This window comes from Tenebrio molitor, chromosome 6, assembly GCF_963966145.1.
Source record: "Tenebrio molitor chromosome 6, icTenMoli1.1, whole genome shotgun sequence".
Taxonomy (NCBI): domain Eukaryota; kingdom Metazoa; phylum Arthropoda; class Insecta; order Coleoptera; family Tenebrionidae; genus Tenebrio; species Tenebrio molitor.
Genome location: NC_091051.1, coordinates 5,945,743 through 5,967,468, shown reverse-complemented (window position 1 = coordinate 5,967,468; position 21,726 = coordinate 5,945,743). Strand labels below are relative to the sequence as shown.

The window sequence follows — 21,726 nt, the reverse complement described above, 5'->3', positions numbered from 1 at the left end:
GGGCTGACTACCGTCAAGGATATCCAAGTTGCAATTAATTTTTTTCTAAAAAGTTTTACTCTCAATTTATTCCAACATTAATTAACATGTTAGTTATATTAACTACCAACCACTTTTTTCAAATTTCAATTTTTAAAGCCTCGATGAACATATTTTCAAATGAAAGAATACTCAAATTGACGTCAACTTTTGTCTTTTTCTTTTTTGAAATGTGCAAAACACATCGTCATGACCTTCACGTGTTGCATTTCCACATTTTGTAGAAGTCTTCAATTACGTTGTAATTTATTAAACTGTTTCTTAAAGTTAAATTTATTCACGAACTGCTGGACAGTACTAATTACAACTTTTTCGAAAACTTGTCCATTCATTAATTTATCAAATAATTAACATCAGCTATAAAGACAACGCGACACTAATTAATGTAGTACCACGGTGACCATGGACCAACAAAAAGCAGTTTTAAGAATCAGCCTCACATTTTTCACCATCTTGGGCATAAATCCTTTCAAAAAACTCGGAAAAATTCAAGTTTCTTGCATCATCTCCTTCTTGCTCATCTTATTTGTTCTGGTCTTTTTGCGATTTTCTTACGAAAAAGTGACTTTCGCACTGATTTCGGACACCTTCGAGTCAACTTTCACCATAGTTCACGTGAGTACTTCCAAAAGCGCGAACGAAACTTAATCAACAGTTTCAGGTCCTGTCCAAATTTATTACATTGACAGTCGTCAAACCCACTCTAAAAGAATTGTTACAAATCACCAACAAGTTTTGGTTTCCGTCTGTCGATTCCCAGCTTCGCGAAGAAGTCGAAAACGTTTTGAAAATCTTGAGGATGTTGTTGCGTTCGTTTTTAGTTTTTGTCACAGTGGTCATTGTGACGTTTGCAATTCGACCAATTTTCGACGACACTCTGGCCATAAGTTGCTACACCCCTAGAAGCATCCCTCGTGTGATTTTCATAATTTTTAATAATCTGGTTTTCGCTATGTCAGCTTTCGCGGTGGGTTCTTTCGACATGTTCGTGTGCGCCATGGTGGTACTCATTTCGGTACAATTCAAAATATTGAACCGCACTATCTTGTCGTTAGATTTGGGAAAAATTGGGACAAGAATCGACGAAAGGAAGTGCCTGGAAAAGATGCGGGAGTGTGTGGAGCAACACAACTTCTTAAACACGTAAGACTAAGACTCTTGGAAATTTTAGATGTTTTTGAAACAAATTAATTCAGGTTTTTGCAAAATGTCACTACCGTTGTGAGTCCCGCTCTGTTGGTTTACTTCACAATCGCTCCGGTCGTTCTTTGTTTTGAATTGTTCTTCATATCGAAGAGGCGAGGAGCACAGATGTGGAACCAAAATTACAACAATAATTTCAATATTTTTCAGTTCGAATTTTGCCGAAATAGCTAAATCTTGTGTGTACGTCAGCGGAATTGTGATCGAGTTGTTTTTCTTTTTTTGTCTCCCTGCGACTTATCTTATGATCCAGGTGATAAATGGAAATTATTGATTGATTTATTTTTTTTAACTTAATTGCAGACGCAAGACATGATTAATGCTACATACAATTCGGGTTGGGAGAAATGCTATTTTTTGTCGATTCGGAAAAATATTGTCATTATGATGCAGAGAATGCAAAAGGAAACAATATTATCGGCAGGAAAAATGATACCGATCAACATGGAAACATGTACCAATGTGTGAATAGTAAAATTTGCACTTTCGATTGTAATTAATGTAATGAAAGTTTTAGGCATTTAGAATGGCGCTTTCGTTCTACACATCTTTGCAAATTCTGGATGACAAGACGAAGCAAATCTGGGAGCAATAAATAGTTCAGATATTTGAAATATGGTTTCCTGGACAAATTTTAAATTCGAATCAATATTTCACCGCATTTTGTTTTTCTTTGCTTTTTTACGTATTAAAAGAGGCGGCAAAGACGTAATAAATCCGTTTTTTCAAATTATTCACACTAACTAAAAAAGCAAAAATAAAATTAATATTATGCACTGCAGGGTTATTTATTATAAATGTTTCTTACATCGTAGTTGGCTGTGAAATTTGCCACCTGCAATACATACTGTAACTGTACTATAAAAAAATATAAATAGATATACCTAAAGGTAAATTGGGGTGATTATTTTGTTACGTAATAACGTAATTTAGAATTAAAAAATCCTCACAAATCATTAAATTCAAACCCGGCAACAAATTTCGTCTATTGATTTGATTACAATTTTATTGAAAAGTGACAAAAAAATACAACAGCACAAAAGACAACACTGACACACTCGTCATTGTTGAATGCTCTATTTTATAATAACATATTACAAGAAATCTATTCTGTTTTTGCCATTTTTTTGTTGCTAAAATAAGAAAGAAATATGTTGACGTATAAACAAAATAATTATATCTTACTGCAGTAACTAATGTGCACGAGATAATCTTGAAAAAGACTCTTTTGCTTTCTTAGTTAACTTAAAACACCGTAACGAATCATTTGGCAAATAATAAGCAATGAAAACTGCTAAGTAACAAGTGTAAACTGTCAAATGTCAAATTTACAAATCCAGAGGAGGCGGCAAACCCATAAATCACAGCCAACTACGACGTATGTAAGAAATATTTATACTAACCCTGTACAAGTGTAAATACTTTTTGTTCCGCTTTATATGTCATTGTTGTTGTTTAAATGTTGTAAATACTAAAATAATATGTTTGCCATTATTTTTATTATTTCTTTATAGTTATTGCTAATCCTGTATGCCTGTTTTTATTTGGTTTACTTTATATCGTGTGTTCCACAAAAAACTCACTCGCAGCAAGCCATGACAAAAGTGAAGTATGTCTTAGTACCAGATGTGAAATGAACTACTAAAGTAAATTTATAGGTTATCTGTCACTCACAATATGATGAAAATTTGTAAGTAACAAATGAACTATTTCCAGTGATCCTAAAATCGACATGACCAGTCTATCTATCTCTATAGTCATGGCTTACTGCGAGTGAGTTTTTATTGGAACACACGATAGGATTGTAAATATAATTGTAACAAATACATAAAAATATTTCATATTGAAAAAGTTACATAACAAACTTGAGTCTTAAGCATTTGTGACGAATTCTTTTATGCTCAAGCTTTTAACATATTTTTCAAAAGATACCGATACACTTCGGCGTGTCCTGCAACACCATTAATTTCACTACCTAAATACTACCTAGAAAATGAGATTTAAACCATCCTCTTATCACTCACAGGTAGATTCTTTTAAGTCAGTTAGGTGTCATTTAATTACCTACTTATGTATTAATTCTTTGAAATGACCTTTTCCAGTTATTTTAAATTTTCATTTGTAATGTCATAATCTGATACACAATATCATGGATACACAATAAGAAAGAAATTCTTTTTGAAAGGTTGTTTGATTCATTTACGCAACAATTAACACATCTACTGTAAACAAATTCTGATAATTTTATGCAATACACTAATACAGTGGTCCTCGTTGTCCAAAATGCAATTTAATAAAAGCTTAAAAATTATAAAAAGACAAGAGAAAGCTAACCTGAGTGACTACTTTAGCAAGACAAGAGTAAAAACATTTAGTTATTATCCAACAATCAACCTAATAATAATTTTTTGACTGAATTTATATAATAATCGTCAACGAATTGCAGTTTTCTTGTTATGATTGTCAACAACGTTGCATTGAATATCTCCAACTTAAAATTAAATTTAAAACCAACCATTCTTTCCAGTTCTCATCTACGAAGAAAGGAAATAGATACAAAATATTTGAAAATTGTCCGTAATCCGTAATGTCGCATGAACAAACACCGACGTGGATGTCGTGTAAAAAGTGGGCGTAATGCAAAATAAATGATAATCTAAATAGTGCTTTCAAAGGAATTATCATTACTTGATGGAAATATCCGCAATGATAAATGATCAATCTTGCCCGGTCGGTGCCGTGCCCCCGAAAGATGAGCCCCAGAAAATAATAGAATATCGAATGTTGTCTTGAAGAAACTGAAGTTGGTGGCGGAAAAATTGAATATAAAAAGAAATTAATGTTGCGCACAAAATAAAACAAAGTAAATTTCCAAAGACCGTATTTAAGGGAATTTTGTCAGAGCGAACTGTTGATGTTACTGATCCCTTCGTTGAATAAAGCTTTGGTTAAAATGGAATTTTTTCGTTTTAATTTAACTTGAATTGCTGCAAGAAAAATAAGTAAACAATAAAGATGCTAAACATCCATTTTACATATTCATGAGTACTGAAAATTACCAACGTCGAAGTAGACTTTTTTGTTACTTTTCAATATTTAATTTAAAAAGTGTTCTGGATAAAAGTAATTTATCAAAAATATTTAGGTATTTCAAAAACAATATTTTATAAATTATCTGGGTTTGATAATAAGAACAAACATTTTTTAAACTGTTTTAATATTGTTTTGACGAACACAAGTTTAAATTTTTAAATCGTATAATATTTTTCCTAGAAAGTATGATTATAGCCTTCTTGTAAAATACATATGTACTTGTAATGTGTTTCGCAGTAATAGCTCTTTATGACAGTTTCACCAAGAATTTAAAATTATTTTTCTAATAACTAATTTTTAAAATGACAGCTCATAAATTAATAAGAATATTTAAAAAATTACTTAACTAAAAAAAAACAATATGTTACAGCAATTTATTAAAAAGCTATAATGTGTTTCCGATAATTGCAATGGATCTGAAATAATCTGGGCATAAAATATGGGTGGGTAACCGTCAACGAACCCATTAAATTTCAATTCTATTGCTAATTTGTGCACACTACGTTTTCGTTCCCTCTGTCAATAGAGGAAACTATCTATGAATAGGGATTTTAAAAATAAACGCACATGTCTTTTTAGCAGGAAACTGTTAAAACATGAAGACAAAAAGGTTGCACATTTTTCTTCAACACTTTTTTCAAGAGTGCTCGTTGCTTTTTCATTTCATCACACGCCTTGCAAATAAATATTTTTGCAGGAGTGAGTGCAGTAAGAGTTCACCAGAGAATAATTTAATATTTAAGTATTTAGTATGTATCTGCGTTTCTCCTCTCTCAGCGGGAAAAGTTGTAGAAAAGTTAAAAGCCCCTTTTTAATGATCATCACAAAGTTATAAAATTACTCGGTACCGGTAGGTATACCTGTCCCGGTGGTACCTGACCTCTGGTCTTACCCAATAAACAGCCAATCAAAACGACACATGAAGAGTACAGGTTCTGGGTTAAATAAGTTGGCAACGATAAAGGCGTCAATTTCGATACCTAATGAAGTCAGCATCCCACGCGCCCCGACCCAATCCAATTTCTAAACATTTTTACGAACCACTCGGACATAAAAAAGAGACAATTACGATGTGGGCAGCCGCGAAACCAGTCTGAAAATTGCAATATTTTATGTATTTAAAGATATGCCGTATTAGTGCAAATCCGTGGGCATTGCTGTCCTTTTTTCCACCTCTGGAACGCGTGTTTGTTTGCGATCGATTCCAACGGATCTAATTTACAAGTCGCGTGTTGGGTTCAAGACATCCAATCCTGTTCCACAAAAAATCAAACAACTCAATAAATCTACCACCAAAAATTATCGCCATCCCAAAAAATAACACCGCACAAGTTTCTAACGATATGCAGAAACGACATTCCTCCAAATGGACTTTCACCAACTTGTAAAAGACTTGCAAATAATTATCGGCAAACTGTAATCAGTAACGTTAAGACTTAAGCTCCACTAATCGCTGTTTCTTCAAAGGGATTTTTTTTCTGGAATTGTATTCAGTTAACAGAATCTTCTCCTGTATTTTGTGTTCGGTTTTTATTTTAATTCCACCTCCTTTTAAATAGCTTCGAATTGGTCCAGAAAGTATCTTGGTCAAGTTTTTGAAAGTAGTTGAAAAGTTGCTACAAATATTTCTACGAATGCAGAGGTTTGAAGGTGACTTAATTTGCATTTGGGCTTTTTGGAGAAAGCACCTTTGGTGAGAATAAACGATAAATTATGGAATGATGGTTTTCCATAGGAGTAAAGTGGCAGAACCGCTAAAATTAAAACGTTCTGGTGTTAATTGCGACAGCCCATCGCGGGGCCTTCCGATGGGGGCCATTCCGGCGAAGTTTTGTTTTACGAGCGCGCTTTTACAATCCGCTCGCTTCCCCAAATATGGCGGTGGATGTGTTTTGAATGTAATATTATGGGCATAAATCAGAACAAGTGGAAATATGCACCTGGCTAATACGTTGACCTCGGGACCGTCGCCCACACGAAAATTAACATTTTTCATCAAAGGTGTGTCGCCAAGCTCATTTGCGTTTAATCTACTTACCTATAATTACGAGCGGACGGGCCCCGGGGGCCCCGTTAGTACCCGCCGGGGACGCGGATTTACAACAAATCGATGCAGTCGAATCGAGAAAACGAGCTTTGACGACCTGTTGAAAAGTCGGCTGACGGCTGACTCTTTTTTAACATACAAAAGCGCAATTAAGCGGCATTGTGAATGGAATTCCGAGACCTTGTGTAACATTCGCCAAATAAAAAATAATTGGACCATTCATGAAAAGACCATTCCTCATTCATACTCACGGCTTCTGCGGCCCCCAACCACCTGAAACAGATCATCGCTGCGATAAGGATGTGGGAAAACACAAAGGGAAACCTAACCTCAAAATCGCACGCTCCAGATTTCGACGCCTTCGACCCTGGTACAGGTGCACACCTAATAGGGGGTCTTTCACGTATTGAAAAGTCTACAGATAGCACTTTTAGCACCTGAAAAATCGATTGGTTCGATTTAACGGTCGCACTGTACAATTCAAACTAAAGCCGCGTCTGGACTAGCCGTGACGTCACGAGAATTTTCTTCTGTCATAAGATCGTTTGGGTTTTCCGCATTTTCCCGGGTTTAAAAATAGGTGTTTTGACGCAAGATCGGCTCTAGTGTTCGAGGTGCGAGTAGATTTTCGGTGATCGGTTCTTCGCCTGATTGACATGTTACGAGGCGCATTAAGCTTGGCCCCCACGTCATCTGAAGAGTTGTTTACCGTTTATAAATATGTAAATTGGGATTTGGACCCTAGTCCGGGTGATTTATCGGTCGAAATGTCGAAATATAATAAAAGTCCGAATAGGTGCGCCTATACCATAAGGTGAGCCCACACCATCGCGCCGATAAGGAAAATAAGTAGGCCCGAGTGTTTGGCAAATAAAAATAAAAGGTCCGGACGAGCCTTGAGGTTTGTTTACTTTCGCGGTGGTAGAATTTTCTCTGGTTTTTCGGGTGTACCGCGCCTGGTCGCCGCTCGCCGCGACCTTCTCCGCGTTACGGCAAGCCTTTGTCTTTATACGGTAAGAACGGCCGCCTCCGCGAGCCGCCCCCGGTGCAAAAACATCAACCGAAGTAAATACCAGAGTTGCACGATTTCCATTTATACGCGCGCAACGCTTTACCTACGTAACTTCCTTCTCTGGACGATCTGAATCCCATTTGGGACAGTTATGCGACCGGTAACGGACCGATATTTAGACATCTGGCCAATCTCGCTGCCCAAATCTGACATTTCGGATCTTCGCCACCAGATAATCAACGCAAACATGCCGAAATCCCATTCGAATCCGACCTTAACCCGCGACCCACGAAGCGCCAGTCGCTCGCGATAATGCCGCACGTAAAACATGTCAATTGGAGGCGATGGGGGCCCCGAAGGACCACTGCGAAGGGCGACGGTTTTAGCAACTCCTAATGGCATTCCTGCGGAAGGTGCGAAGATTCTTTAATGGCCGGGAGAGGGGGGACGTTGGTGGCGGAGAACACTGGTCCACCCACGTGCTCACTTGACAGGTCCACGCAACATCCGTGCCACTATTTACATGGAGCCGATCCGCGATCGAACGGCATTGGACGTGGCGCAATTCCCCCAATAGTCGCTCGCGAGTCGCGACCGTTCATATTTGCCGCCACGACTGCACACATACTCCCCACCTTAAAACTAAACTTCCAAACGGGAATTTCTAAATTAAAACATTCCTCTCTTATAATTCTAGTAAAAGGATGCAAAACCAAAATTATTCCTATATGAAAATTCACGTACTAAATATTGGGTGATTCAAAATGATTGTGGCCAAGTATGGCAACTATGTACGAAAATTTATGTGGCAACTGTGTGGGTAGGGTAGAGGTGATATTTCCTTGACAGTTCATAGTCGCGCAATTTTGTAAGTTGTCAAATCAATGTGTAATGGAATTGAAAAAATCAAATGCACGGTCATGAAATGTCATACAAATGTTAACTCTACCCCATTCACACAGTTGCCACATAAATTTTCGTACATAGTTGCCATACTTGGCCACAATCATTTTGAATCACCCAATACATGTGACTATAAAAAACAAATGAAACACAATGAAACTCAGTTCCAGAATTTATTAAAGTTATTAAACTGGCCTTTATTGAATATAACCCAACTTTTAATAATTGTCATTTATTAATGACACTAATAATCATTGGTTTACGTCTTGTTTTTAGAAATGTCTAAAAAATGTTGGCCAAGATTCCGTGTCCGGAATAGTACTATTGCGGACACGAAATCTTGGACGATTTTTTATTCGATATTCGATATAAAACTGGCTTTAGGTGCAACTAACCTCACTTGAGATTTTTTAATACTGACATGACAAAAATAAACTTTGACGCCTAAAGTTCCGTGTCAGCAACTGTACCTACAACTGACTAAGTAGGTACTATTCCGGACACGGAATCTTGGCCAACATTTTTTAGACATTTCTAAAAAAAATGATGTAAACCAACCATTAGTGTCATTAATAAATGACAATTATTAAAAATCACTTTGAAGTTTTTCTTGCGACATCAAAAAAGCAGGGAAATGGCATTATCGAGTCAAAAGTTGGGTTATATTCAATAAAGGCCAGTTCACACATATTTGTCAGTTAAATGTCAGTTGTGGCCAAGATTCCGTGTCCGGAATAGTACATCATTGACAAGTAACATTTGACATTTCAAATTAAATTAAACATGCTGGTGAATCTGTTCGAGAGTCCAAAAGAAAAATTAATTTATCTTTAGAGTAAAATGGGAGGCATTTCGAGCATTCCTTTTAGTTAATTTGTAGATCCTAATAATTGTTCTGTATATCAAGTTTAATTTCTTTATGTCGTTAATTTTTACTTTCAAAACCTACCATTTTGTCGCTGTTCATGTTACGTCAGATATCTGTCAAATAAACCAATAAGACACACACGGTTGCAGTGTTTCAACTAGCCGGGTAAAAAAATGTTCTTAATTATATTATTACTAACTCAAACAGTTCTTCTTGATCACCTTGTATAATGTCCTAGAAAGGAAGAAATTTGCTTGACAAAAAATTAAAAATGATCTGAATAGGGTGTGTGGAAGAATTAAAAACCTAACTTTTCATTTTGATATGTGTAAAAAATGTAAATCCAAAGTAGAATTCATTGTTATCCACTTCAAAGGAAACAAGGCTGGTAACACTGCTCTTCTAGTACTTTCTGCTTCATGTTGTTGAGAGTTTTGATCTAAATTTGTGACTGTAAACGTAAAACTGGTAGCACCATTCTTCTATTATTTTCGGCTATAAAATAACTAGGTAGTGGTATGATTATTATCGATGATATTATGACTATTATGAGTGAAATTGAGCTGGAGATTTCACGAATCCGAAAGACGAGTGAAATGTCCTGCTTCAATTTCACGAATTTAATATCATCGATGATTAATCATACCACGTGTTATATTCCATGAGACAATATAATGAATGAAATACAAAATTATTTATTTATTTGTCAAACTGGCAAATTTTTTTCAATCAAAAATCGCAACGACGAAAGTAAATAAGATATTTTTTTTTGTGTTTTATTGTCGCTGTGATAGCCATGCAACTAAGGACTTTACGCGTTTTCATTGGATCATTCATGATCACGTGATATATGAATTATATTGTCTGCTTTATATAGTTGGCAGCTTTGATCTAAATTTCACGGACAGACTGACAAATCTCCACGTTTTGTAGGTCTTAGAATTACTGCACTTAAGTACATTTACAGACATTACATTAAGTATATTTGCGTTTTATATCTCTTCAAGGGTCCTTACACAAAACTGTGTGATGTAATGTGTGTTTGAAGAAAAATCTTTCAAAGTGACAAATATAAAAAATTTCAGATGAGATTGTGTAAACATGAAACTAATTTAATTTCAATACTTCTAAAAGTACCTAGTTCTTACAGATAATGATCAAAACTGAAAACCATATAAAACACAACGTATCATTATCATTAATAATAATAATAATAATAATGGTGGATGGAAATAAATAATAAGTAGAATATACATAGCTCCTAAGTAAACTTTAAGAAGGGAACAAAAAAAAATCGATTTTTGTATGAACTTTGAGAGCTGTTCGTCAAAATTATTTGTTGTTATTGTTAACAAAAATCACTTTCAAAATGAAAATGGCTCCCATTTACCATTTATTTGTACGGAGGGGAGATCACGTGCTCCTGTTGCTATTGGCGGACGGCCGCCTAGTAAAGCCAGCGCAATTGACGTGTGCCGCCAGCCCGCCCTGAATGAAAACCTACACATTCTCAAAGTATTTACGTGATTAATGCAGTAAATTGAGCCTTGCAACGGAAAGGAGACGTTTTCTGCTAAGCGGATTGTTTTGGCGTTCGAAACGGCGATTTTCTCCCGAATCGGACCCTCGACACCTCTTCAAGGGCACGACGACCATGAGACGCGCATTTTGAAAAATCCGCGCTTCGTTCCAGTGGAAATTCGAGAAAAGTGAGTGAGTGACATCATGAGGTGATCAAGTTTAATTAGTGCCATGGATGGTGTCCACGAAATTCAGGCAAGTCGTTGTTGGCGCTTCATTCACACTTTTTCCGTTGACTCACGTTTATTGTTATTGTTTTTCGTCAGCACCACCGCGGATTAATCGAATTTCGACCGTCGCGAGAGTGTTCTGTTCGGAGGATAGATATACAGTCACGTGGGTGATTTTTCAGGGGTGGCCTCCCCTCGCGCGCCATTTTGGTGTTTTCGGTGTTGGTGAAAATTCGGGCGATTCCGCTACCGAATCAACGAGAATCGAGCGGTTTCGCAACGGTTGAAAATTTGGGTCAGAAAAAAATATAGAAATTAAGTAACAAAACGCGAAAGAGAAATCACCGGAGTGTTTTATTTACAACATCATTAGAGGAGCGTGGGTCGTTTGAAGCGATCATCAGGAGGATGGAGGTTGGGGGTTGTTCACCCCCGGCGTGGGGTGTCGGGCGCCACTTGTGTAACCGTGCACGAGGCGAGCGCATATTTTTAGAGCAAAAATGCCCAGTTGAGGCTTATCCGCACGCGGCATTTAAAAATATCCGCTCTCCTCAAATAACTTCAATGAGGAGGATTAATTGACAACAAAGTGCGACGGGAAAAAATCGCCGTTAATCCCGAAAGGCGGCGGAAACGGGAGAGGCGGGACGAACCTAAGAACGGGTTAATAATAACCGAGTGGGGCCGCAGTACCAAATATGGTTCAATCTCGTATTACACCGACGGCCAAATTCAGAATATACCTAAGTTAGAGGAGAGAGGGCGTCCGGACGTCGAAAATAGCCGACGTCGCGCGCCTTCTACGGCCAAAGTCGTCTTCGCGCGCGCCGTCGATGCTCAAATCCGTCTCCAATAAATAATAACTGAGCGCGGCGGCGGCTCCGCTCGTCCGAATTTGCGTGTGCGGTGAATTGCACCCGATGACAGATCGATCGGTGCACAAGTGCAGCGGGAAATGAACCAGAGTAAGTACAAACCGAACCGGAACCGCTCCCGCTTTGCCCGCTTGCCCGCCCCCCGACGCATCCCGGGGGGGCGCTCCGCGCTGGCTTACGCGTTGCATTTCCGGTCGGGATTTTTGCCCTAAATGCGCAACAAAATGCCATCGCGTAACCAATATTTTGTTTGCGAATCAACGATTCTGTATTTTCGTCAATTACATAAAAACAATGTTATTGGCCTAGGACGACACTTCACCACGTCTTCGACGTAAATAACGGATTTAGTCACACAGTCGGAATTTTAAAATGTCGCAATGTTCTACAATACCACGATTTATGTCACTCTTTTTTTTTTACAAATTTACAAACTGCCCACCGCTCTTTTCTATTGACATTTTATAAGGCAAAATCACTTTTCAAACAAGATCTCGACTTATTCGATTTTCCAAAAGTCAGCTGTTTTCTTTCTTATTATACGCTACTACCCGTTGGTTATTTTTTTTAGATTCGTGTAATGATATAAATTTAGACTGCGAATGTCTAAATACGATTAAATATTGCAGCTTTCTTAGTTAAACTCTTTTACAAAATTTAATAAAAACTATTTGACACCTTTCTACTCTACTCTACTTATAAATAATTTTTTGATTATCTTCAACCACGCCGAACAAATGTTGATTCGTGGATCCAGAAGTTTTCTTTTGGAGTTGATTTTGCTTTAGATTTTTACAGGACCCAAACATGACTTTTTTTCTACAAATTACCATAAATAGAAAATGTATTTATGTTAAAATTTGTTCGATATATTTCACAAGGATTAAATCTATAAAAACAAAAATTATGAAACAACTAAAGACATAAAACCCAAGAACGAACTCTTAACTTGTGAAAAGACTGTATTCTTAATTAGAACGATCGTTATAATTAATTAAATTATTTTAGTTGTTTTAAACCTCGAAAAAGGAAAGAGGGGTCGAAGATTGATTCACACAATTTGACTGTCAAAACGAAAGTGTGTCAGATCTGTTCCATTTTCGGACTTTTATGACGACAACTAACTCCACACGACACTCTCAATGTCTTCTTTAGAATAAATTATTGAATTTTCTCAAACAAATTAACACATAACCTTGCGGAAATGCATTTGTTGACTGTTGAATGTTGTGTTTTCGTGATTTCGAAATCGAAAACAGCGTTGGTACATGAGATGACGCGTTGTAATATATTTGTTGGTTCTTTCATCAGTACGCGTCTAAATAGTTGGAAGAAGAATATTACATAACAACTGCAACAAGAACAAAAAATACGAATTAACACTGACTTCAAGACTTCACTGTAGAAATAATTAAGAAAAAGCGTAGGAAATTATTTGATCACGAGTGCTTTGAAAAGTTTTACAAACGCATGTCTGGGATAATATGTTATGTTCAGCTCTAATAACTAAATAAACAAACAAAAAGTTAATGTCTTTTGTTCAGATAAATCAACCATTTCGTAATATTTCATGCGTTAGTTTCGAAAAATGCTGTTTTTTGCTAAAAATAGACACAAAAAAGAAAATAAAGACACTGAATCACAAATTGGAGGTTAAATTAAGAGCAGTGACAGCTCATAAGCTAAAAGCTACAGGCTACAACATATGTAAAATAAACAGAATTTATGACAAAACACTCTTGATCTTAAAACTTAGTTTGTAACATTACATTTTTACATCAAATTACGTAAGCAAAGAAATCATCGGAAGGGGAGAAATTCTAAGTGTTTATTTAGTATTTATAGGTCGTTTATGACAGTTGGGTTAAGTTTAACTACCACAGCTCCTCTTATAAAACATAACCACAATTTTTATAGAATTAATTATAAATTAACAGATGCGACCTACTTTTATTTTGACAGTCATATTCGTTCGAGTCAAGCTACACCTTTTGACTTTAGCTCCCAAATTGTTTGGCCCTGTGATTTTGATGATTTGAAAAGGTACGAAAAGGTACTAATGTAGGCCTCGTGTTGTTTTAAATAACAGTACAGTCACGACCACGTAATTTGGTCAGTCGTTGTCATTCAACCGACATTAGCTGTAAAACAGGTTTTATATATTTCTAACCCCACATTGGAATTTTTGACATTGATGTCATTTCTGTCACAAAATTTTTAAATGTCAGTCATAATGACAATAAAGGTTACGCTACACAAGTTTTTTTCGAATTGACAGTAAAATAACTGACGAAATTCCGTGGCCGTAACTGTACCTAGGTCCTTCTCAGATAATACTCTTATTCACAGATCAAATTAGAAAATAAATTCTATTAAAAAATAAATAAACACTTATAAAAATATGACTTTATATACAATCTGAAGGAATTTAACATGATTTGTTCCGTTGTAGAGGGGGTTACGATGCAATGCGAAGAAGTAGACGAGGCGGCGTCGGAGACCCCTGCGGAGATGACATTCAGCGACAGCAGAGACTCACCCTCGCCGAAACCCGTAGCCCAATTATCCGACGACGCTAAGTGAGTTCTTGTCCATGTTCGGTGTTGTCCATGTGCTAAGAGTCGCTTTCAGATTCCAGCCGACGAAATTCGACGGAATCAACCTCGAAGATGACATCGAGAAGGTCGAAGTGTCGTCACCGGGCTCGTCGGAGACCAACGACGAAGAGTTCATCGAGCCTCCACAAAGAATGCTTCCCACAATTCCCGAGCAGAACCCCAACGAGTCCATCAAGAGTTGGCTGCAGAGGATCACGGACTTGCAGAAGAAGCTCGCCTTCGAACCCTCTCCGCTGCCGCCGTACAAACCTGCGGCCCATCCGCCCGCTCCCAGTCGAGTGGTCAAGTTCCAAGACTTGCCCTACATGGGTGAAATGACCTTGGACAACTCGAAGCCTAGGAGGGGTCGCAAGCCCAAGAAGGCCGACATCTGTCACTTGATCTATAAGAATTACGGGACGATTTTTCCCGGGACTCCCAACCCGAAGAGCTATCTCGAGAAGGACAACAAGAAACCCGCCGATTCCGTCAAAGATGACGTTTTGGGCAACAGGAGCGACGTCCAGAACCGGATCATCAGCAGCCTCCTGGAGAAAAGACTGACCCAAGAAATCAAAAAGACGGATCTCGCCGAAGCCAAACGCGACCAAAACGAACCCCTCAATTTGTGCATCCGGGATCTCAATCATCTCAAAATCAGACTGTTGAAGAAGAACGACAACACCTACACGTCGGAGATCAAGTCGGAACCGGGAAGCGACGACGATGTGGAGTTTGTACACGAAACACCGTCACCTGCGGCGAAAGCGGAACCGCGCTTTCCCGACGCTCTCAGCACCCCCAGTCCTACTCCCGACGCTCCAGGAGGTTACGTGTACTGGCCCAACGCCGGAGTCTTCATCCACCCCATGGCGCTGCAGCAGCATCTGATGTACTACCAGAGGATGGCCGCCAACAACAGTTACACCTTACCCAGTCACAGCCCTCGACCTCCTCCTCCCGAAGCCGAGCCCCAAGAGCACCGTAAGATAGTACCGAAAGCTCGAAAGAAGCCGGAACCTACCGAAGAGACTGAACACAGCCCAACCGAACAAAAGACAAAACGCAACGCCTCCTCCTCCACGGACAAGACCCCCACAAAGCGGAAACGCTCCGCCATCTTCATTCCACCGATCCCGACGGAGAACAACACCAATCCGGCCACGGAAGTCAGTATTTGTAAGTTTAAATTCACCGGAGGGGCGAAGCCGAGCCTGCAGGAGAAGAAGATGTTGTCGGTGGACTCCGGGGGCAACTTCCGGTACTACAGCGGCACCGGAGACAAGAGCATGCGCGGCTACGAGTTCTTCCCGAGGGAAACCTTGCAACAGCAGATCAACAACTCGCAAGGCTCCAGCACCGGAGCTTTCCTGCAAGCCAGCGGCGAGAAAATCTACCCCGTCGCTCCGGACTTCACCGGCGCCAAACCCAGCCAGGACTTCCTGCTGACGCCCGAGATTCCGGCGGCGCCGGAGCTGCACTCCAGACACAAAAAGCGCAAGTCGAGGAAGTCGCTCCAGAGGGAGAAACTCGAGCAGACGTTCAAGGAGAAAGGCTTCCTGATACAGACGCAACAATTGGAGTCGGCAGAGGGCGCCACTTACTGCAAATTCAGGCAATTGAGGAAATTCACCCGTTACCTGTTCCGGAGTTGGAAGGATTACCTTCCGGGGAACGTGAGGGAGCTGCAGGAGGGCGACAAGGGGGAGGAGGACGCGGGGGAGCACGAGGTGGATAATTTGTCGAGACATTCGAGCGAACTCAGCAGCAACGTGCAGTTGTGAGATACGACCAAAGATGGCGGTGACTTGAGACACTAGTGTGGAATGTGGTGCTAATTTCGTAACTCTAAACTAAGGGTACTTTTACATTTAATCTAGTCGTTACGTCTTATGTACTGTAATTCTGTTGTTAATTTAATTGAATAATCATCTTAAGCGTAATTTCCGGAAATAAACTTGTTGTTAATAAAACAGAAACGGTTTTTGTTGGGACGAGAGAAAGTGACGTGACGTGGAAATTATTTATTTCTTACAATATCATCTTTAATTACAGATCAAGTAAAAGCTTTAAATTGCTATAATAATAATATTGCGTCAAGAAGGTCTAAAATTACAATACAATCATTTATGGAATCTTGTTTAGAACGTACATCCAAGAGACGCTTTATTCTTTAAAATTTATCGATCACGAACTTTGTGAGCATACTAGTAACTATCAATAAAAATATTTACAATAAAATACAACAGAGTGATTTAAGTCAAAAACGTGCTTAAAATCTATCACAAAATTATTATTACGCCGGTCTTGGCGAGTCGCCATTACCTTAACGACATAGCTGCTAACTTTATACCTTAAAAGCATATCTTACCAAAAAACTTAACAAAAACAAGAGAGACGGTTCCATTTACATGTCGTGATGAAACTGGTAAAATATCAAGGGAATAATAGAGGCAACTACGGTATGATTGAAAATGCAAAGAGTTTAGGGCACTTTTGTAGATCGTCGAATCGTTCCATTCGGAGGATCACCAGGACAATGGAGTCATCAGCCTAGAAATCAACGCAAATGGGAACACTCGACCCACACACAAGGAAGATTTCGAGATGTATAACTTCTTTAATAAATTTAGAATATCCTTAGGACTATTGATCAAATGAGGGTTGTTAAACCACCCGACCAGATGTAATCGCACGTTGTCCTCATAAACAATAAAAGAGAGTGAGTTCGGGTTGAAACGGGTGCGCATTCGGAACAGGATCGATGACGTAAACCCGCAATCGACGGGATCAAGAAACCGAAACTCGTCCGTTAATTAACGGCGGCCATCGCCGATATCTTAATTAGTCCGGTTCTCGCCGATGGTTCCGATAATGCGTTCTAGGAATTTCCGCAACGATCGGATCTGGTCAGGTTTCGGTGCGACTTTCGGCGGTTCTCCTTTATGAACGTGTTGCGTATGAATTGGAAATGTTTCAGTTGGCAGGCGGCAAACTCGCGCCGTCCTCAACGCCGCGGCGCTTCCAACAGGTCAAGAATGCGCCGGCCCACCGAAACGCCATCGAATTTTGTTCGTTTCTTGGTCCAAATGTTCACATAATTCGGTCGTATAATACAGGTGAATAAATAGTAAGATGTGCAAATCACAGATGCAGAGGCACTCTTTAAATAAGTTCGGAAACATTCTCTATGTACAAAAGTCCGATCGGCCCTGGCGGGAAGTACACATTCGTTGCCAGTTCCCGCACGGCCGAGGCGTTTTTAAAAAAATCTCTGAATCTTTTATCGTTAAGGCTTACTCTACAGAGTTCTAGCGAGCTACGAGAAAATTTTTTATGTATTGGACCCTCGAATGCGACTCTCGCAAAAAGTCCAATTTGTCGAAGCTTATGTGGATTAAGACGCTAATTTATGTATTTTTGATATCGTAATTAGGCTAAGGTTCGATACACGACTCGGTACGAGTCAGAAAAATAGATTGTCGACAGTTCCTCCTACACAGGGAGAGGGTCTGCGAGCAAACCCCTACTCTACGAAACGCGCACGGATCTCGACGACTTCCCCCAAAATTATAATAGAATTTATCACTGGGAAAATGTGGAATCAGTGAGATGCACGAAACAAAAATATCTCTTTGCGCGGACCGTTTGTCAAATCGTCGAGACGCTCCTGCACCCTAATTAATTACTTCATATAAATCTAAATAGGCACGATCTAGATATAGTAGATATGGAAATTATCTAAAAGTGACTAAAAATATATGTTACAATGATGATTCTTAGTCATTTTACGCGTGTGCCCCATAATACCATGATTAGTTTTGTTTGTATTGACTAATTTCTCTCGGGTTTATTGTAGTCGCTATATTTACAAGACAATTCCCTCGTTTTGTGGTTAGTTATATGAAAAAAAATTCCTGCTGGATATGTAGAGATCTGCAAAATTATTGCTTCTGCACCGATATGAGAGTGAACAGTCAATGTTTTGTACGTCGTGCTAAACGCAAAAGCGCCCGAGAAACATCCTCAGACGTCATCCTCTATCGATCTCAAGGATGCTTGGTTTTTTTGTGCCAACGAATTGAGGATGTGGGTTAAGGCGTCCAGCTTCTTGTCCATCGTTCCCAACTGTAACTCCACACAACGTCATTACTCGCCGGGTCGAACCGCCCCGTCGCGTTACCTGTTGCTCTACCCTGTACAGCCTGGCCCCGACGGTCATCGGCTTGACGTTGCCCACCCTGTCGATCCCCGCCAGGTAGCTGCCGGGCTTCCCCAGCGTCTGGTCCAGCCGCCTCTGCAGCTCCTGCAACAGGCTCGAGTCGCAGCGGTGGGTTTGCGCGGCACCCTCGCTTACCTTGATCCGCACCATCATGTTGAGGTGTCCCTGGCTGTACTGCTCGATGACGTCCCGCACGTCGTACGGCTTCCTCGCCTGCTGGAACTTCCGCCTCGCCACGAAGTACTTGATCTTGCGGATGGCCCGGATGGCGTTCTTGTGGGCCTCGGTCAGCCTGCAACGGAGGAGATTGAGTGTGAGCCGGGCGGGCGCGGGGCGCTTACTGGGTCACCCGCGGGAGCTCGCCGTCCAGGTCGTCGATGTCGTCGCTGGCCGCCTCGGTGACGGTGCTCGTCTGGCTGGTGAAGACGGCCCCCCGGGCGCTCTCCCGCTCGCCGCGACGCACACGGTTCGGCGTGCCTGCAAAATTCAACGCCCTGGTAATGGAACGGCGCCCCAAGTGCTGTTCGGGGCTTTGTCGATGGAAGCGCGATAAGAGGATGGGTAGGTCTGCCGGTGAAGTTCGGACGAGTGGCGGGGCTTATCCTGCAGCGCGCATTTCCTCCACGAGATTAGATTTTTGATAACTGTAATAATAAAGGCGCCAGGGAGCACCGCGCTTCATGCCATCCGTAATCATATGCCGATTGGGAGCGGCAGCACAACTGAATTTTTCACGTCTTTCGAACGAAATTCAACTTAACGGAAAGAACCCTAATCGAACTCAAAAACTCCAAACTCTTGCCTCCGAACCATCACAGGGAAAAAATCAAACCGATTCCGACAACAAAAGGCACAATTTTTACTACAACTAAGGCCCCTTCAGAACACTTTGTTTGCCTTGTTTTTAAGGTATATTTAAAAATTAACATTTTGTCCTAATTTTAAAGGTTATTTAAAAAGCAGATATTTCAAGGATTCTGTCCTGTTTTTTAAGGTAGGAGGCATGCTAGATAACGATTTTAAAGGAAAATTGATAGATTTTTCCGGCGGGGTAAAATTGTAAAATTGATGTAAAAAATAGTATACATATTATGTTCTGAGGAGCAAACCATTTTTGCTCCGAATAACATATACTATTTTTTCTTCAAAATTTATTACAAATTATTAAATGTTAAGAAACCAGGTAGGAGATGGGTATACTGATAAATTAATACAGCGTGTTATTGAAATGCATTAGGAAAATTTAAACGGTGATAGAACTCATCAAAACAAATTACTTTTCTATTTACCATTTTTTCGAAAACTCAAATTTATTCTAGAATTTATTTTCACCGTATTCCGTGTTATCGAGTCGTTTTTGGGTGGGATGGTGAAAGAACAACGGCTTCGTACGAAAAACGTCAACGCAAAAAAAGTAAATACGGCAAAAACCCAGGCGGATAGGTTTTGCAAAAACTTACTGACACGATTTAGTCACGGCCGTGTTTACAATTTATTAGAAAGTGAATTTCCCGTAATTATCGTTAAAAATGGTGAAGTACACTAATCCGGAGTTACCAGACATGGTGCTCATCTACAGGGAAGCTTTATCAAATGCTGATGCAACCAAGCGTTTGTATGTAGCCACATGAAGAGATTTCCCGGTCGCCAAGTTCCCTGTCCACCCACGTACTTTTGTGAATGCTGTCCAGTATTTAAGGGATTATGGGGCTTTTAGTCCTGTCCTGTCCTGTTGACGAAGAAGCGAATGTTAGTTGCCGACGACTTGCATTACGAATTGACGTTTCCAGTTTTACAATTTGGAGATCGCTGCACGAACAGGGATTACATCCGTATCATCTTCAACGCCTCCAACACTTAAATCAGAAGATCCACCACGCCGAATTGCATTTTGTCAATGGCTTCTTCAATAGGTCGTAATTGACCAGTTTTATCGCCAGCTCGTTCACCGGACTTAAACCCTTGTGACTTTTTTTATGCGGCCATTTAAAACGGATTGTGTATGAGACTCCAGTTGACACCGAGGGAATTCGATAAAATTCTGACATGTTGATGAGAACTCAAGCTTCTGTGGCTCGAAGGGCACACAAGAGCGTGCATCGATTACGGAGGGCGCGTCATTTCGAACATTTAATTTAAAGGTTAGTGCCCTTGATCAAGTGTGGTGCGTAACTTCAATCCCACTCTCACTTACTACGAATAAAGAATTGGTTTTTGCTTGACTATCTAAGTTTTTATCTTCTTTCGCTTTTAATGTACGCAGTACTACGCACGGAGACATTGGCGGGTACTAGAATTTACGATCAAACTAATTAAAATTTTATCTGGGTTTAGAAAGATTTTTCGAAAAAATTGTAAATAGAAAAGTAATTTGTTTTGATGAGTTCTATCACCGTTTAAATTTTCTTAACGCATTTCAATAACATACTGTATAAAGTCTGATGAAGTCAGTCCAAAGACGATGTTAAAGCTAGTTTGTTAAGGCTTTTTCCTAACACCCTGTATATGAGTCTATTCATTTAAAAACAGTCAAACATTTTTTAGACTTCTTATTAAGCAAAATTTTAAGCACAATTATTCAGGTTTACATCATCGTTGTCTGAATCACTGGAACTGGATCTAGAATTGCAAGAATAAAACAATATAAAATAAAAACAACTGTTAAACCAATCTTATAACGGATCCAAGTCACCCAAAGCTTGTGTGAAACGCATTCTTTCTTCTATGGTTTCAAATATGATGGTAATGTTTAGATAATCATTAATACGCACTAGAATCCTCGTTTCTGCAATCAATAATAATGGTTGTCTGGGCAGCTTCAAATTGTCTATGCTTGGAATAGACGGTGTAATCGTTAGTTTTCTGTTGCACGCTCTAACACTTTTTTCCACGTATTCGGAATTGGCGAAAATTATGGCCCTTGTACTGAACGGCATATTAACGCGTCTATGTTTATGTTTAAGAGCCAATTGAAATAATCTAAGTCTTCTCAAGAGAAAATCATCATTCGAGTGTAAATAATGTAAATAGAGTAGTGATGAAATAAAGACATCAAAAACATGTGTTCCATCAACAAAAAAATTAAGACTTCCAACCACCTTCCGATCCACCAGTAT

General features: G+C 39.4%; 3 protein-coding genes across 10 annotated transcripts in view; 2 read left to right on the top strand and 1 right to left on the bottom strand.

Annotated features, from left to right (window-relative positions):
• The first annotated feature begins 441 nt into the window (after window positions 1-441).
• LOC138132684 (odorant receptor Or2-like) lies at window positions 442-2,076 on the top strand. Its single transcript, XM_069050288.1, has 6 exons — window positions 442-654; window positions 701-1,182; window positions 1,236-1,337; window positions 1,393-1,495; window positions 1,546-1,704; window positions 1,760-2,076. The coding sequence occupies exons 1-6, from the start codon at window positions 442-444 to the stop codon at window positions 1,835-1,837; spliced, it is 1,137 nt and encodes a 378-aa protein (XP_068906389.1). The 3' UTR covers window positions 1,838-2,076.
• Window positions 2,077-10,651: 8,575 nt separating this feature from the next.
• Window positions 10,652-16,367, top strand: LOC138134225 (muscle M-line assembly protein unc-89). 2 transcript variants are annotated; one of them, XM_069052394.1, is made up of 3 exons: window positions 10,652-10,941; window positions 14,244-14,370; window positions 14,423-16,367. In XM_069052394.1, the coding sequence occupies exons 2-3, from the start codon at window positions 14,255-14,257 to the stop codon at window positions 16,170-16,172; spliced, it is 1,866 nt and encodes a 621-aa protein (XP_068908495.1). In that variant the 5' UTR covers window positions 10,652-10,941; window positions 14,244-14,254; the 3' UTR covers window positions 16,173-16,367. The 2 variants fall into 2 exon arrangements, with proteins under 2 accessions (XP_068908495.1, XP_068908494.1); XM_069052393.1 differs by lacking the exon at window positions 10,652-10,941 and adding an exon at window positions 11,052-11,881.
• A 32-nt stretch (window positions 16,368-16,399) lies between these two features.
• Window positions 16,400-21,726, bottom strand: part of LOC138134218 (potassium voltage-gated channel subfamily KQT member 1-like) — a 36,565-nt gene continuing 31,238 nt past the window's right edge. For all 7 annotated transcript variants that reach the window (XM_069052380.1, XM_069052381.1, XM_069052379.1 and 4 more), the window contains 4 exons: window positions 18,952-19,087; window positions 18,746-18,902; window positions 18,572-18,694; window positions 16,400-18,516 (listed from right to left, as the gene is read on the bottom strand). In XM_069052380.1, coding sequence (XP_068908481.1) covers window positions 18,415-18,516; window positions 18,572-18,694; window positions 18,746-18,902; window positions 18,952-19,087 — 518 coding nt within the window. In that variant the 3' untranslated portion in view covers window positions 16,400-18,414. The remainder of the gene's footprint in view (window positions 18,517-18,571; window positions 18,695-18,745; window positions 18,903-18,951; window positions 19,088-21,726) is intronic.

Bases quoted from the DNA above. Each gene is read 5' to 3' on its own strand.
- LOC138132684 (XM_069050288.1), top strand. From the start codon at position 442: ATGGACCAACAAAAAGCAGTTTTAAGAATCAGCCTCACATTTTTCACC. The intron at 1,183-1,235 runs GTAAGACTAAGA...AAATTAATTCAG, and splicing joins CAACACAACTTCTTAAACAC to GTTTTTGCAAAATGTCACTA. The intron at 1,338-1,392 runs GCGAGGAGCACA...AATATTTTTCAG, and splicing joins TTGTTCTTCATATCGAAGAG to TTCGAATTTTGCCGAAATAG.
- LOC138134225 (XM_069052393.1), top strand. The intron at 14,371-14,422 runs GTGAGTTCTTGT...AGTCGCTTTCAG, and splicing joins CAATTATCCGACGACGCTAA to ATTCCAGCCGACGAAATTCG.